The sequence below is a fragment of the Odocoileus virginianus genome, chromosome 7, assembly GCF_023699985.2.
Source record: "Odocoileus virginianus isolate 20LAN1187 ecotype Illinois chromosome 7, Ovbor_1.2, whole genome shotgun sequence".
NCBI lineage: Eukaryota > Metazoa > Chordata > Mammalia > Artiodactyla > Cervidae > Odocoileus > Odocoileus virginianus.
In genome coordinates, this window is record NC_069680.1 from 52,166,069 (window position 1) to 52,179,620 (window position 13,552).

The window sequence follows — 13,552 nt, forward strand, 5'->3', positions numbered from 1 at the left end:
TGGCCCCCATCTAAGTATCAAAGATTAGAAGATTGTCTTCAGGCTATTACTAAATAAACACAATAAACATGCCAGAATATTAACATTCCTTGGCTCAAAAGCAGCACAAAGTTTCCAACTATTATTTTTCCATTTGGTAAAGTGGCAATCTAAATTGGGACTAGATGAGCTATTTTCATTTTGAATAAGGAAAAGTGTAGCCCCCTCACATTTTTATTTTTCATGAATTGGCCTTTGTGCAGAAAAAGATCCTTGACCTGCTCCATATATGGAAACTGAGGCACAAGGAGATGAAATGAGTTGAATGGGGTCATCCTGGCATTCTTCAAATTCTGAACTGCTGAGAATTTCATGCACAATTATCTCAACCTTTGTAACATCATCACTAGGAGGAAGAGATTTATAAATTCTTTGTGCCTTGCATTCTCAGCAGTCTCTTATGTACATTTTTATGTATTGGGGGTGATGCTTTGGAGAAAGAAAAGATCTAATAACCTACCTTCATTCATTTCTTCCTTTCAGTTATTTCTACCTTTTAGTCATTTCTTTGAACTTAACATGAACCTCATCTAATATACCAACTAACTAGTTGAGATTTTCTGATTCTTGAGAAAAATGTGTGACCTTAGAAGACAGGTCAAGAAGTCTGGAAAATGTAAATACTCAGTAATAGTAAAAGCTTTCAAGTTTAAAATCTGTAGATGTATTTCTTCTGCTGTTAACTTGTGATTGGATAAAGAGATCTCTCTGGAATTCCTTCTGGTTATAAGAAGAGGCCATGTTAATTGGCTTGTTTTTGTTTGTGGTTATAAACTATTCCAAACCTTCTGGTTTGAATTGTGGATTATGGATTATTTCATTTTAGTCCTTCACAACCCTCAAATTGATTTTTTTTTTTTTAAAGAAAAGAGCAGAAGTTCTATTTTAAGCCTTTATAGCTTTCAACTAATAGCTATGTTCTGTTCTCTTGGCCTCTTCTGCTTTTGCTAGAAATATATATCGTGTCTCTGCATCCCTAGGTTTAGAGATCATAAACTTATTGAATGGATTTGATTTCCTAAAAAACATCATCTTGGCATTTTGAGTGGTTGGCAGTGAGACCTCTTCTTTAACAGTCATATATCTGATTTCCCCTTCCAAACATTTAAGAGTCTGGGTCACCTACAGTGGAGGAGGCAGAACTGAATATAGTTTTGCTGATGAGCTAAGAAGGTCTTCACTTCAGTGTCTGGTGAAGTAGTTAAGGCTTGCAGGGTAGCTTGGGGTATTACCAGGATGCAGCATGTTGACGGTGGTTTGCTAAAGTGATTTCCATTTGGCTGAACATTTGATGGTAAGCCAGAGGCAATATTTGGAGAGAGGTAGAGTTGGGAAATGGGTTGAGTAAATCTTATCCTAGAGGCAGAGGACCACGCAAGAGCAAGTGTGTTGCCTTCTAAGAATGCCAGCTCGCAGTCCCGCCTCTCCCCAGGGCTGAGACAGGACCACTATTTCACAACTGGAAGAAGCCACTTGTCTTCTTGCTGGAAGGATTAGGCCTTGACATCAGATTCTGGCTTTGACATCATTTCAAGACATCCTCTGAATCTAACCCTAGTTCTCTGGACAGATGAAGCCTCTTGCTCAATTCAAAATTCTCGAGGCCAAAGATGATGTCATGTAGCTTTGAAAGGTTCCAGTTCCTGGAGTACTACCAGGAAAAAAAAGTCATCTTCCTTGAATTCAGTCCGCCCTCAAGGTGTCCTGAGAAAAAAGACTGTTTCTTACAACAGCCCGGGCAACACTGCTCACAGACAAACTCTCCTTTTGACTTCCTAAACATACCCTGCACACTCATACAAGTCATGCAGTAGTGGAAACACTGCTGTCCTGAAAGATTCCCGATGACTGTTTCCTCACCAGGCCACAGAATACCAAAATTATTTCATCCTAGTGACTCCAACGGTAGGAAAATCAAGGCTCCAAGACTCTTTTGGGTTAAAATATTTTTCCAGTTTTTTAAGTGACAGAACATTTTCATCAAATGAAATTAGAGGAAGGATAGAGTCCTTTCCTACTCACTGGGTCCATTTTCTTCTCAAGGACTGACATTGTTGAGAGTTAGTTTCAGGCCACTTTTGAAACACCACCTGAATTCTAAAGAGAGTTTAAAAACCACTTTCCAGTCTGCCCTCTGTATCTGTGGGTTCCACATCTGAAAATTCAACCAATCTTTGATCAGAAAAAAAAAAAAAAATTAATCCCAGAAAGTTATAAAAAGCAAAACTTGAATTTGTCAAGCACTGGCAACTATTTATACAGCATTTACATGGTATTTTGTGTTATAGCTAATCTAGAGATGATTTAAAGTACATAGAAGGATGTACATAGGTTATATGCAAATTTTATATGAGACTTGAGCATTCATGAATTTTGGTATCCACGGGGTGGGGGGGGGGCGGTCCTTGGAAACAGAGGGGTGGCTATTTATAAGGAATGAAAACTTTGTGAACATGACAGGTGTAGAATGCTTTTCACAGTTTCTTGGGTCTTATCCACACTAAGGAGGGAAGTAACCATCAAGTGTCTTCATATGTACGTAGACTGACTTTCTTGGGTGTAGTCTGCTTGGTTTTTCATCTTGCTTTATGGTTAAATCATATGGGATTATGATTCCTGCAAGACTGTGAACCCTTTAAAGCAGTAACCTTTCTTTCTTTTTATGCTGTTTCCCACCCTCAACCATCCAGCCTCTCCTTCCGCCTCCAAGCCTCTGTACCTAGCACAGGCCCTAGAACAGTAGCAGCAAAAGACACGCTCTCAGGAATCCCTCCTGTCTACGTGAGGCCCTTGCGGGGGACAGGGGAGTACAGTGGAAGGGAAGTCACCGCGTGGATGGTGTTTTTCTTTAGGAAGTAGAGAGCCGGAGTCCTTGGCATCCTTCAAAACCTAAAATAATGGGTCAGGTTGAAACATGAACATGACCGGGAAGCCTGAGGCTTTGTGAGACAGTTGATCAAACTGACTCTGCAGCTAGATCAAACTTGCCAGTCAAATGGGGCTGGGGGCCAGATACCAGGAGGCAGATGCTGCTCCTACCCTAGATGGGTTTAAAGCTTACACACATGCAGGCAGGACAACAGAATAAGAACCCTGAGCAAATGCACACCTGGGCACGACGAAAGCACGTGTTAGAGCAGAAGGCAGACGCACACAGGTGGGAGCACGGCGCCCAGGGCTGTCCTGGACGGAGGGCTCTGTGACCCCCTGTAGGTTTGGACAAGGTGAGGATTGAGACATTTCATGCTGTAGAGCCTATGGTCAATATTTGAATTAAAAGTGCATCTGGGCACAAAAAAAAAAAGGAGATGTATACCCAGGAGACCTATGTACTTAAAAGCTTTTAGCAGTTGGAAAGAGCACATTTTATGACTTTCCTGTGGAAAGAAAATATCTCAAAATGGCCTGATTCATCTAGGCTGGCCAGTGGAACCTCAGTAAACAGAGAGCCCAGTTCCTTGAAGGCCTGGCCCTTGTCTTTTCTCCACTGGTTTAAAAAAAAAAAAAAACAACTGTATTTAAACAGCAGAATCTGCTAGTCGGGGGCTAACACAGACCTCTAGGCAGCTGCACAGGGCATTATTGCCGAATGGTGGCTGATGCTGGCTTCCTGCTGCCACAGTTTCAGTCCTACTGTGAGGAAGACTTTGTTTTTGTTCCTTTTGATAATTCATTATTTATTCTCAAAGAAGTTTTGTCATTTCTGTGATAGGCAAGTGTTTAACAGGGCATACCTCAGTTTGGATGATAGATTGTGGGTGGGGAGCATGGCCAGTTTCCACACATTACATATCCCTGTCAGCAGTGGTTTCTTGTTCACTATATTTTTCACAATCAGTATTCCTTTGTTTATATATTTGGTCGTGTGTTGATGTTTGAAATCTGCCACTAAGATGCAGGCATCTCAGGTGTTGGGTTTGCACTGTGGCCACCCAGCTGCTGGCACGGTACCCAACAAATGGGAGATGTTCAATAAATGTTTGGTGAGTTAATGCATGGGTGAATAGACAGATTCTGATAAAATTGGGACGTATCTATGATTTAATGGTGAATCTCTGTTCATAGAGGCACAAGTGGGCAGGGTGGCGGCAACCACAGTTCTAACATACTTTAAGAGAGTAACATCTCAGAGAGCTATTAACCCAACCCCCTCCCTTAGATTCTTGCTGACCTCCTAGCTGTGCTATTTTCCCACTAGTGAGAGTTTCAGAATTTGTAGCAAAAGCAATGGGGCCCACAGTTATCTCTCTCCTTTGAAGCAAAAGGTCCCTGGAGTCCTGTATTATCACCGTGCTACACCATTCACCAGGTTATTCTGATATGGAGGCTGCTTTGATGTAGTGGAGAAAAAGTCTGCTCTTGGGACCGTAAGACGTCAGTAAGAGTCTGGCATTCCCAATCTGCTGCTGTGTGTCCTTAGGCAAATTATGCAACCTCTCTGAGATTTGTTTCCTTTGTCTGTAAATGAGATTCCTATAGGCTGCCTCACAGGCTGATAGGAAGATTAAATGACATCGTGGATATGAAAACTCTTTACAAAATAGAAAATACAGTGCACACCAGAGATACAAGAATGACAAAAGCAATAATTTCTTCTAAAGTGACTACAGGAACACAGATAGTCTTGTTTTCTAGCCTTGTGGGGCTCCCCAGAGCTGATACCTCATCTGAGGGAGGGAAATATGGAGATTTGTTTCAAGGGCGTCTGTGTTCTAAGAGCGTTGAGGAATCATGTAGATACTTGGAAGAAGGGTATCCTGTTTCTTCTGTACACCAGTCTAGAATAGACCAACCTGTAACTGTATTATTTAAAAGGTTGGAGGGAGACTGTAATTAAATATAAAATAATTACCAAAATGTGTATTTTGAGTATTTTTAAAGGGCCTTGAAAACATTTATTATTATAATCTAAACCAAGCTACAAATACAGGATTTTTACTTATACCTGCCAGTAGATTCAAGAGGTGGTTCAGTCTAATGAGAACTATTGAAACAAATTGATTTAAGAATGCTTCATGGGAAAGTGAACAATGCACGACTCACATTGTCTCGAGGTCCTACTTGGGCCTGTTAAGAAGGGCTTATGGAAATGAAGGGGTTCTTTTTATTTGAAATGGGTACCACTTAACCTATACTATTTAACCACCCTTTTCCTCCTTAGTTCACAATTATGGAGCCCCTGGTTACACACTGAGGTTTTTTTTTTTTTTTTCCACGCCTCTAGCCCTAAGTGAACTCCGCGGTCAGCTCTGCGGGTGTTTTTCAAAAGATGCCTCCTGTTCTGATTGTTTAAATTCCACCTTCACCTCTGCCACGCCCAGCTCCCTACACATTCCAATAACAAGAGTTTTCTCGGAACCCTGTTTGGAAATGTTCACAAGGATCTCAGAACTTGCTCTATCCCTCCAGTTTCAAGGAAACACTGGATTGCTCATATGTAGTAGATGACGTGGTTTCCCCAAAGTAATCATTTGCCAGATCATACATCTGTTATTTTGTTAAAATCTTAATTTATATATAGAAATAAAATTAAAGAAAAACAAGACCATAGTATGCCTTTCAGTATATTACAAGCTGTTTGTTTTTATTCACCCAACTAAGTGAAATACGGACCTTACATTTTAACTTTGGAATATGTTAATTTTCATATGGTTTCATCAATATCCCATTTTCCTGACCTGAGTGAAGAAAAATAAACAGCTTGTGACTTAAGACAGTTTAACATTTTGGTTTTGTCCTGGTGGTTAGCACAGCTGGCATGAAAATATAGCCTGAGAGGACTAGAAATTTCATAACCAACTTGATCATTTTAATTAATTTGTATAGTAATTTAAGTAGGCAACACATCACAATAGTTCAAAACTCAGAAGATACAGAAGTATGTTTTATGGAAATTCTGTGTTTGCCTGTGTACTCAGCCACCCATTACCATATCCCTCAAGTAACCAGTGTTAATTCTGATTCATTTAAATGGATATACTAAGACATATTTTAGCTTAAATCTATATTTTGATGCTTTAATCACATTACATAAAGGAACAGAGTATGCATTTGGGACCTTGGGGGCAAATAGCTACATGAATATCCAGGGAGATATCTTTGATAAAAATGCTGTAAGGGTGACAAAATACAGAGCCCAAAGCAGAATTCCATTTTTATTGTGAAGAAGAGTGCTAAAAGTGAGATCTTACTGGAAGCCCCTGAGTCTCCCCATAGACCCATTTGGACTTCTCTGTTTCTGGGTTTCCAGGACAGACTGTTGTTCTCTTCTGACTGTTGCTTATGTATTGAATCCTGGCACTGCGAATCTCTTATGATGCAAGATTGAATTTCTCATTGCCACTTTTTCAGATAACAGCCCGCCGTCAGTGGAAACATATTTATGATGAGTTAGGTGGTAATCCTGGGAGCACCAGCGCTGCCACTTGTACCCGCAGGCATTATGAAAGGTAAGACACCCTTTCCTGGAAAGTCGTAGCTTAATGAAAAGTGTGTTAATTCAAAGTTAACTGGTCAAGCATAAGACCTTTGAGGAAACAGGAAATATCCCTGGCATTTTACATTGCATAGTGCCTTGTGATTTTTAGGGGACCTGGCTTTCTCTGGTTACAGGAGCTAATAGAATTAGATGTCTTCTAGTTCGGTTTTATCCTATAACCCTGTCTGACAATACTGATACTTCCCCCACCCCCACCACAAGCATGGATTATTCAGTATGTACTCTGTACTCCGTAGGTTCATTCACTATGAGAACTTTCAGCTTCTGGAAAACAGGTCTGCGGTATTACTGTGGGGTTGCCATGTAACTGTATTAGCATAGAAATGTATTAATGTTGAAAGTACTAATACTGAACAGTAAGTATTTCTTTAATAAGAAACTCGGTCCTAGATAAGATCTGTTGTCTTTTTTCCCCACCTTGGTGTTTTTCTTCTGTGCTTTTGACCCAGGAAATCCTTTCTTGCCAAACTGTGTAGTTTGGTTTTCTAATAATTTCAGCTTCTTTCAGAAAGGTGATGATGATAATGCAAATAAGAAACAATGCCAAATTAGCGTACTATGAGGGTTGTATCCATGGGAATTTTCCCCTTTGCATTAGGACTGTGTGCCCCACAAACTGAAGACCAGTTAGGATAAATCATTTGTTATCATTGGTCTGTGTTTTCAATCCATACTTGTTTAGGTCATACCGACTTCCTTATCGCTGGCATATCCCTGCAGGAGTCCGGACAAACTCAGCTTCTTGGTTTCACATTCAGAGCTTGTGAGATCCAAGTAGAGGTGTCTGTGTGTGTTTTTCATAATGGCCATGGATGGGATGAAGTTAAGACATAGTCAGCTGAGCAAATGGGCCATATAGCTTGCTCCTTTGAAAAGTACAACGCAAGTACTAAATTGATGGTTGCTCTTCACATCATCAGTTACCATCCCAGCTTCAACCCACATGCTTAATACCCATCTTTGGATTACACAAATGCATCTTCAGATAATGTCACCTCACACACAAACTCTTGGTTGTATTTTGAGTCCAATTATATTTGTATCTGCACTGTACTTTTCAGAGTCCCTTTACATATGGCCATTCAGTGAAACTTACTTTTTATAGGTATAATCATAGTAAATTAAGTTGGGTTTAGAACCCTATGAAAAAGCCTCACAAAGTATTCCCAAGAAACTGCTTTATTTGACAATGTTATAATCCAGAAAGATTTTTTTAAAAATTGATAATGGAAATTCAAATTACTATTCTTCATGGCATTGTGGCAGTATACTGCATTGAATTTTTTTTTTAAGTGAGTGTATTTCTCTCAGTATTTAATACAAAAGACCATACTCTCACTGTTGGTAGCGGGTACAACACTGAAGTTCTAGTACAAAAAGGCACTGGCATCTGGGGTGAGTGTTCTGTAAGTAGCATCTGAAATATCAGAGTCCTCTTGTTTGGATTATGAGTCAAAGCTTTAATCAAAATGTTTTCATTAGAAACACTGTCTCTATTTTCAAACAGTTCTATTATGATAGTGAACCTCCCTTAGCTTCATGTGCAAATGTCCCCAACATGTGACCCATCCTACTTAAAGAATCAGATGGTGATTAAAATTTGAGAAAGGAGTGTTATCTCAGCTGTGAGCTAGCTCACCTCATTGGAGTAAAAAAGTAATCAAATGTATCACAAAGTGTCACATGGTCAAAAAACAGATAAGGTTTGGGATAGAAAAAGGCTTGGATTTAATAGCAGCAGGTACATGTGTATGGTTGTGTGTTTAATTTACTCAAGCAGTTGTGTGTATAAAAATAGCTTCAATCTTAAATGCCAAGATACGTTCTTTTGAAGGTTGTGTACTTTGTTTTATGATTTACCTCTTCCTGGAGTAGCAGAATCCCACATGCCTGCAGTCAGTCAAAATGGAAAATTCTAATAGAAGTATCTCCAACTTCAGCAACTAAAAAGCATTATTAAAGATTTTTAGAGATTTTTCTTCTCTCGTTCTTGGGAGCAGAATTCATAAAGCTTTGGTCTCCCACTGGAATAAATTTTTTGAAAAGCTATGTCAGTCACTCTTCCAAATCTAGAATTTTCTTTGGTCATTGTCTCAGTCAGGATCCAGAAGGAAAATAACAAAGAGAACTGACTATAGGGAATTGCCTAAACAAGTGTTGGTGTGAAACACTCACACAGAGGCACTAACCATAGGTTTCCTAGGATTGAGAGAATGAGGAGCTGACGCTATCACCACCCAGAAGTTGGGACAGTGGTTCCAACGGGAGCCACAGGGGTTCAGATCCCTCACCGGTAGAGGCACCCAGTGAGTGCTGGTGCTCCAGGAACTCGAGGCGGGCACTGTGGAGCTGGACGCGGGTGGCTGGTGCCAGACCATCTCAGAGGGCACTGTTCAGGGATAGTTGAAAGAAGCGAGAGGCTGGAACCGGCAGCTGCGACTAAGTTCCTGCTGGCTTGGCACTGAAAGGAAGGGCAAGCAAAATGGGAGGCAGTCCCTTCTCCCTTGCCCTGGCCTGCTAGGGCCATTTGCAGAACCCCAATAGGAGGATGGCTGACAAAAGAGAATTGGAATTTGTGTTGTCCCAATCGCAATGTCACCAAGCAGAGCGCAGGAGAGTGGGTTTGGAGCTGAGAGACAGCAGTCAACTATGTGGGTGGGGGTGGCACATGGCACCCCAACATAGAAATTGCTGTGCAGAACCTGAAACCCAGGTTCGAGCACAGCTGTTGCAGGGTGATTAGCAAGGTCATCATCCCGGTTCCTGGCATTTTCTTTTCTTTAATTTTTATTTTATATTGGAGTATAAGTTGTTAGTTCCTGGTGTACAGCTAAGTGGTTCAGTTAAACATATACATATGTCCATTCTTTTTCAGATTTTTTTCCCATATAGGTTACTACAGTATATTGAGTAGAGTTCCTTATGCCATACAGTAGGTCCATTTGATTATCTATTTTATATATAGTAGTATGTATAATTTAATCCCATACTCCTAATTTATCCCTTCTCCCCCAGTTCCCTTTAAAACCGTAAGTTTCTTTTTTAAATCTGTGTCTGTTTTGTAAGTAAGTTCATTCATATAATTTTTTAAAAATTCTATTCATAAGTGATATGCCTTTTTCTGATTCACTTAGTGTGGTGTAATCTCTAGGTCCATTCATGTTGCTGCAAATGGTATTATTTCAGTCTTTCTATGGCTCAGTAATATCCCATTGCATGTATGTACCACGTTTTCTTTATCCATTCCTCTGTGGATGGACATTTAGGTAGCTTCCAGGTCTTCACTATTGTAACAGTGCTGCAATGAACATTGGGGGTGCATGTATCTTTTCAAACCACGGTTTTCTCCAGATACATGCCCAGGAGCGGGATTACTGGATCATATGGTAGTTCTTAGTTTTTAAAGGAACCTCCATACCATTGTCTGTAGTGGCTGCACCAGTTTACATTTCCACCAACAGGTGGGAGAGTTCCCTTTTCTCCTGACTCTCTCCAGTATTTGCCGTTTGTAGACTTTTTTGATGATGGCATTCTGACTGGTATGAAGTGATACCTCACTGTAGTTTTAATTTGCATTTCTCTAATAATGAGTGGTTTTGAGTATCTTTTCATTTGCCTTTTGGCCATCTTTATGTCTTCTTTGGAGAAATGTCTATTTAGATCTTATGCACTTTTTTTATTGAGTTATTATTTTCATGTAGAGCTGCATGAGCTATTTGTATATTTTGGACATTAATCCCTTGTCAATCACTTCGTTTGCAAATATTTTCTCCCATTCTGTGGGTTGTCTTTTCTGTTTTATGGTTTCTTTTGCTGTACAAAAGCTTTTAAGTTTAATTAGGTTCCATTTGTTTATTTTTGTTTTTATTTTCATTACTCTAGGAGGTGAATCTGAAAAGATATTGCTGTGATTTATGTCAAAGTGTGTTCTGCCTATGTTTTCCTTAAAGAGTTTTATAGTAGGCATTTCCTTTCACCATCTATGTTTTGCATTGTTGTGGTCGCTATAAGGGGTGTCATGAATAATTAATCATTTATAATAGTTTAAATCAATCATCTGCAAATTTTGGTAGGGTTTTTTTTTTTTTTTAAATTCAGACTGTGCTTCCCATAATGCCACTCTCACTCATTTGAACTATGTTCTCAAAGGAATCATCCATACTCCTGTGTTTTGTGGTGGGGAGAAATGTCTGGGAATTGCTGCTCTAGATGTCTTTTTTTTTTATGTTTCTGACAAAGAAGGGAAGAATACACCCAGATCTGTCCCAGAACCTGAACCATTTATGCTTAGGTCAAAGAAAAGGCTGAAGCTCTTGGCTACAACTGTGTTGGGTGACACTGGCAGATTTCATTCACTGTTACTAGTTATAGGCTGTGCTCACACAATTAAGACAGAAATGACTAGGTTGGGGAAAGCCCATCGCATTCAAGAAGGCTCAAGGAGTTTTAAAGGGCCAGGATTTGGTGAGCAAACATCTAGTCTGGAGATGCCCTTACAGTCTGGTTGGAGTTCGTGCTCTGTGGCCAGTTTACTTGGTCTCTCATTTTCACTCTCATACAGAGACTGGCTCCTCCTTCTGTTTCCCTGCCACCAACTTTGCTTTCCTAGAAGATGGAGAAGTAGTGAGTGGTTACTGTGCATTATCCACTGATTTATTTTTCACGCAGTGTGGTTCATGTTTCCAGTAAATGTTTTCTTTTTTCAACAAGAAAAAAGTAGCTGGTTCCTCAGTAAATGTTACTTGTATATTAGTTGGACACATTTGATTTATTAATGAGTGTAATAATGAAAGTACAGGTTGCTGAAAAGAATCAGTGTTTTTATTTAAAGCATAGCAGAAATGGTACAATGCCTGTGAATGCATCATTGTCGCTGAAGGCCTGACTTGTCCAAAACTTGCCTCTGATTGGTTTAAATAAAATAGGTCCAAGCACTTCATAAAAATGTCTTTGTCAGCCTGGTTTTGCTTCCAAACCTATTCATCTCTGTCAGTTTTTAATATTAGTAACAGGTTCCTGGCCACAGTCCATTAGTACTGTACTTAATTGCTCGTGTTACAGATGATCACCAATATAAAAAGCATTAATGTTTCCCCATCGAAAGACTTGCTGTGTAGATATCTCAACTCAGAAAAGCTTATGAAGTGTGGTTATTCTGGACACTTCTTGTTCAGGATTTATAGATAAAGATACTGCAGATTACAATGCAAAGAAAAAGACACCCACAGGAAGTGTCTTCCTGTGCAAGACACTTCTAGGCAGAACATTTTGTTTCTTGTCCAACTCTTTAAGATGCCCCACATCAGTTTCTTTTATTGGTAAGGCAACAAGAAAGGAAAATGGTTACCTTAACAGAGTTCTCTTAGCTTGATTTTCTGGCGCAGTAATTCATTTTAAAGGCTGTTTTCACATGCAGATTTGTTTTCTTTTTCTTTTAATGTTTTTTAAGCATCACATGCAAGGAGGAAAAAGTCTTTACACAGAATACCAGATTACTGGTTTTAATTTTCCTGAATAAATTACGTGGTCTGTTTCTATGGAGCACATGAAGCTGTTACTAGGGATTTTAAAAGGAGCATTAAGACAGAAGTACTTTATGATGTGCTTTTCTGAGTACTTAGAAAATCAAAATCATAAACAAATGTATTTGTGGGGGAAATGAACAATTATGCCTCATCTTCTTGCATACGTAATGCCCAATTTCCAATTCTACCCTTTTGCTTTGCCCATAAGCATTCCTTGGGTGAGACTGTCATGCTTCTGGCTTCCTTTGCAGTTACTTGTTGGGGGACAGGGGATTGTGAGCTGCACCCAAGCCCCATGCATTTGGCCAGAGCCTGAGTGACAGTGAGCTGCATCTTCGGCCTTTTTCTCTCTGAAGGTGGAACCCAGGGTGTGGGAAGTTCACGTTTTGAGTTAAGAATGTGCTTTAAGTTAAAATGCCAAAAATACATCAGGTTCTAAGGAACTCAGCTAGTCATATTGTGGGAAAAAGCCAAGGGAAGGGGAGTTACAGTTCTGTTCATGTCTAGGATGAGATGTGGGGTATTCTTGCTCACTTTGATGCCCTTGAAGTTAATCAGTACACAGTTCCGAAGGCCACAGGCAGGCTGCACAGATCTGAGGCAGCCTCTAGCAATCCTCCAGACAGTGTTACTCAAGTGAGGTTCTCCTGTGAACAGGCAGCAATAAATAAGCATTGAGACACTTAGATAGCAATTTACCAGCATAATTTTGTGTGTGTCTAATTTTTTTAAAAAATGAGGCTATGCATTTTGTATGTGTTTTAAAATTTTCATTTCCTGCTAATTCTTTTCTATAGTGTTAGTCGCTCAGTCATGTCCAATTTTTTTGCAACCCAATGGACTGTGGCCCGCCAGGCTCCTCTGTCCATGTGATTCTCCAGGCAAGAATACTGGAGTGGGTTGCCATTCCCTTCTCCAGGGGATCTTCCCAACCCAGGGATCGAACCCAGGTCTCCTGCACTGCAGGCAGATTCTTTACCATCAGAGCTACAGGGAAGATCCAATTCCTTTCTATGGGATTTACAAATGTGTCAGTCAGAACAGGAAATCCAGGGTCACTGGAGCAGCGCTCCCCATCAGTGGTCACAGACTCACATGTTGATGGGGGCAGGTAGCACAGTGAACACAGGCGGCCCAGGCTGGGCAGCAGGAAACCGGCACACACAGCCCGGCCAGGGAGGCCCAGTGGGATCAGCCCCACTCACTGCCTTAGGAGGATGCAGTCTCGGTGCTTCCAGACCTTCCATGTCTTAGAGATAATTTTTATGTGAAATCACCCAACTTACAAATATTCGCTCCAGTATTTCTGAAAATATTCTACGTAAACTAAACACACCTGTAGGCGCAGTGTAGCCTGCAGGCTGCCCTGTTCTGCGAGGACTGAATGACTGCTGGCACTGAGCTCATCCAGTCTCTGCTTAGACGCCCTGCAATGGGAGGGCAGGGAAGGCACTCTTCATCTGTACGCTCTTCCTCAAACTGAACAAGA

General features: G+C 40.4%; 1 protein-coding gene across 3 annotated transcripts in view; it reads left to right on the forward strand.

The window, feature by feature from the left end:
- ARID5B (AT-rich interaction domain 5B) overlaps positions 1 to 13,552 on the forward strand; it is a 188,961-nt gene that overhangs the window by 155,458 nt on the left and 19,951 nt on the right. For all 3 annotated transcript variants that reach the window (XM_070470711.1, XM_020897782.2, XM_020897784.2), the window contains one exon: positions 6,391 to 6,488. In XM_070470711.1, the coding sequence (XP_070326812.1) occupies positions 6,391 to 6,488 (98 nt within the window). The remainder of the gene's footprint in view (positions 1 to 6,390; positions 6,489 to 13,552) is intronic.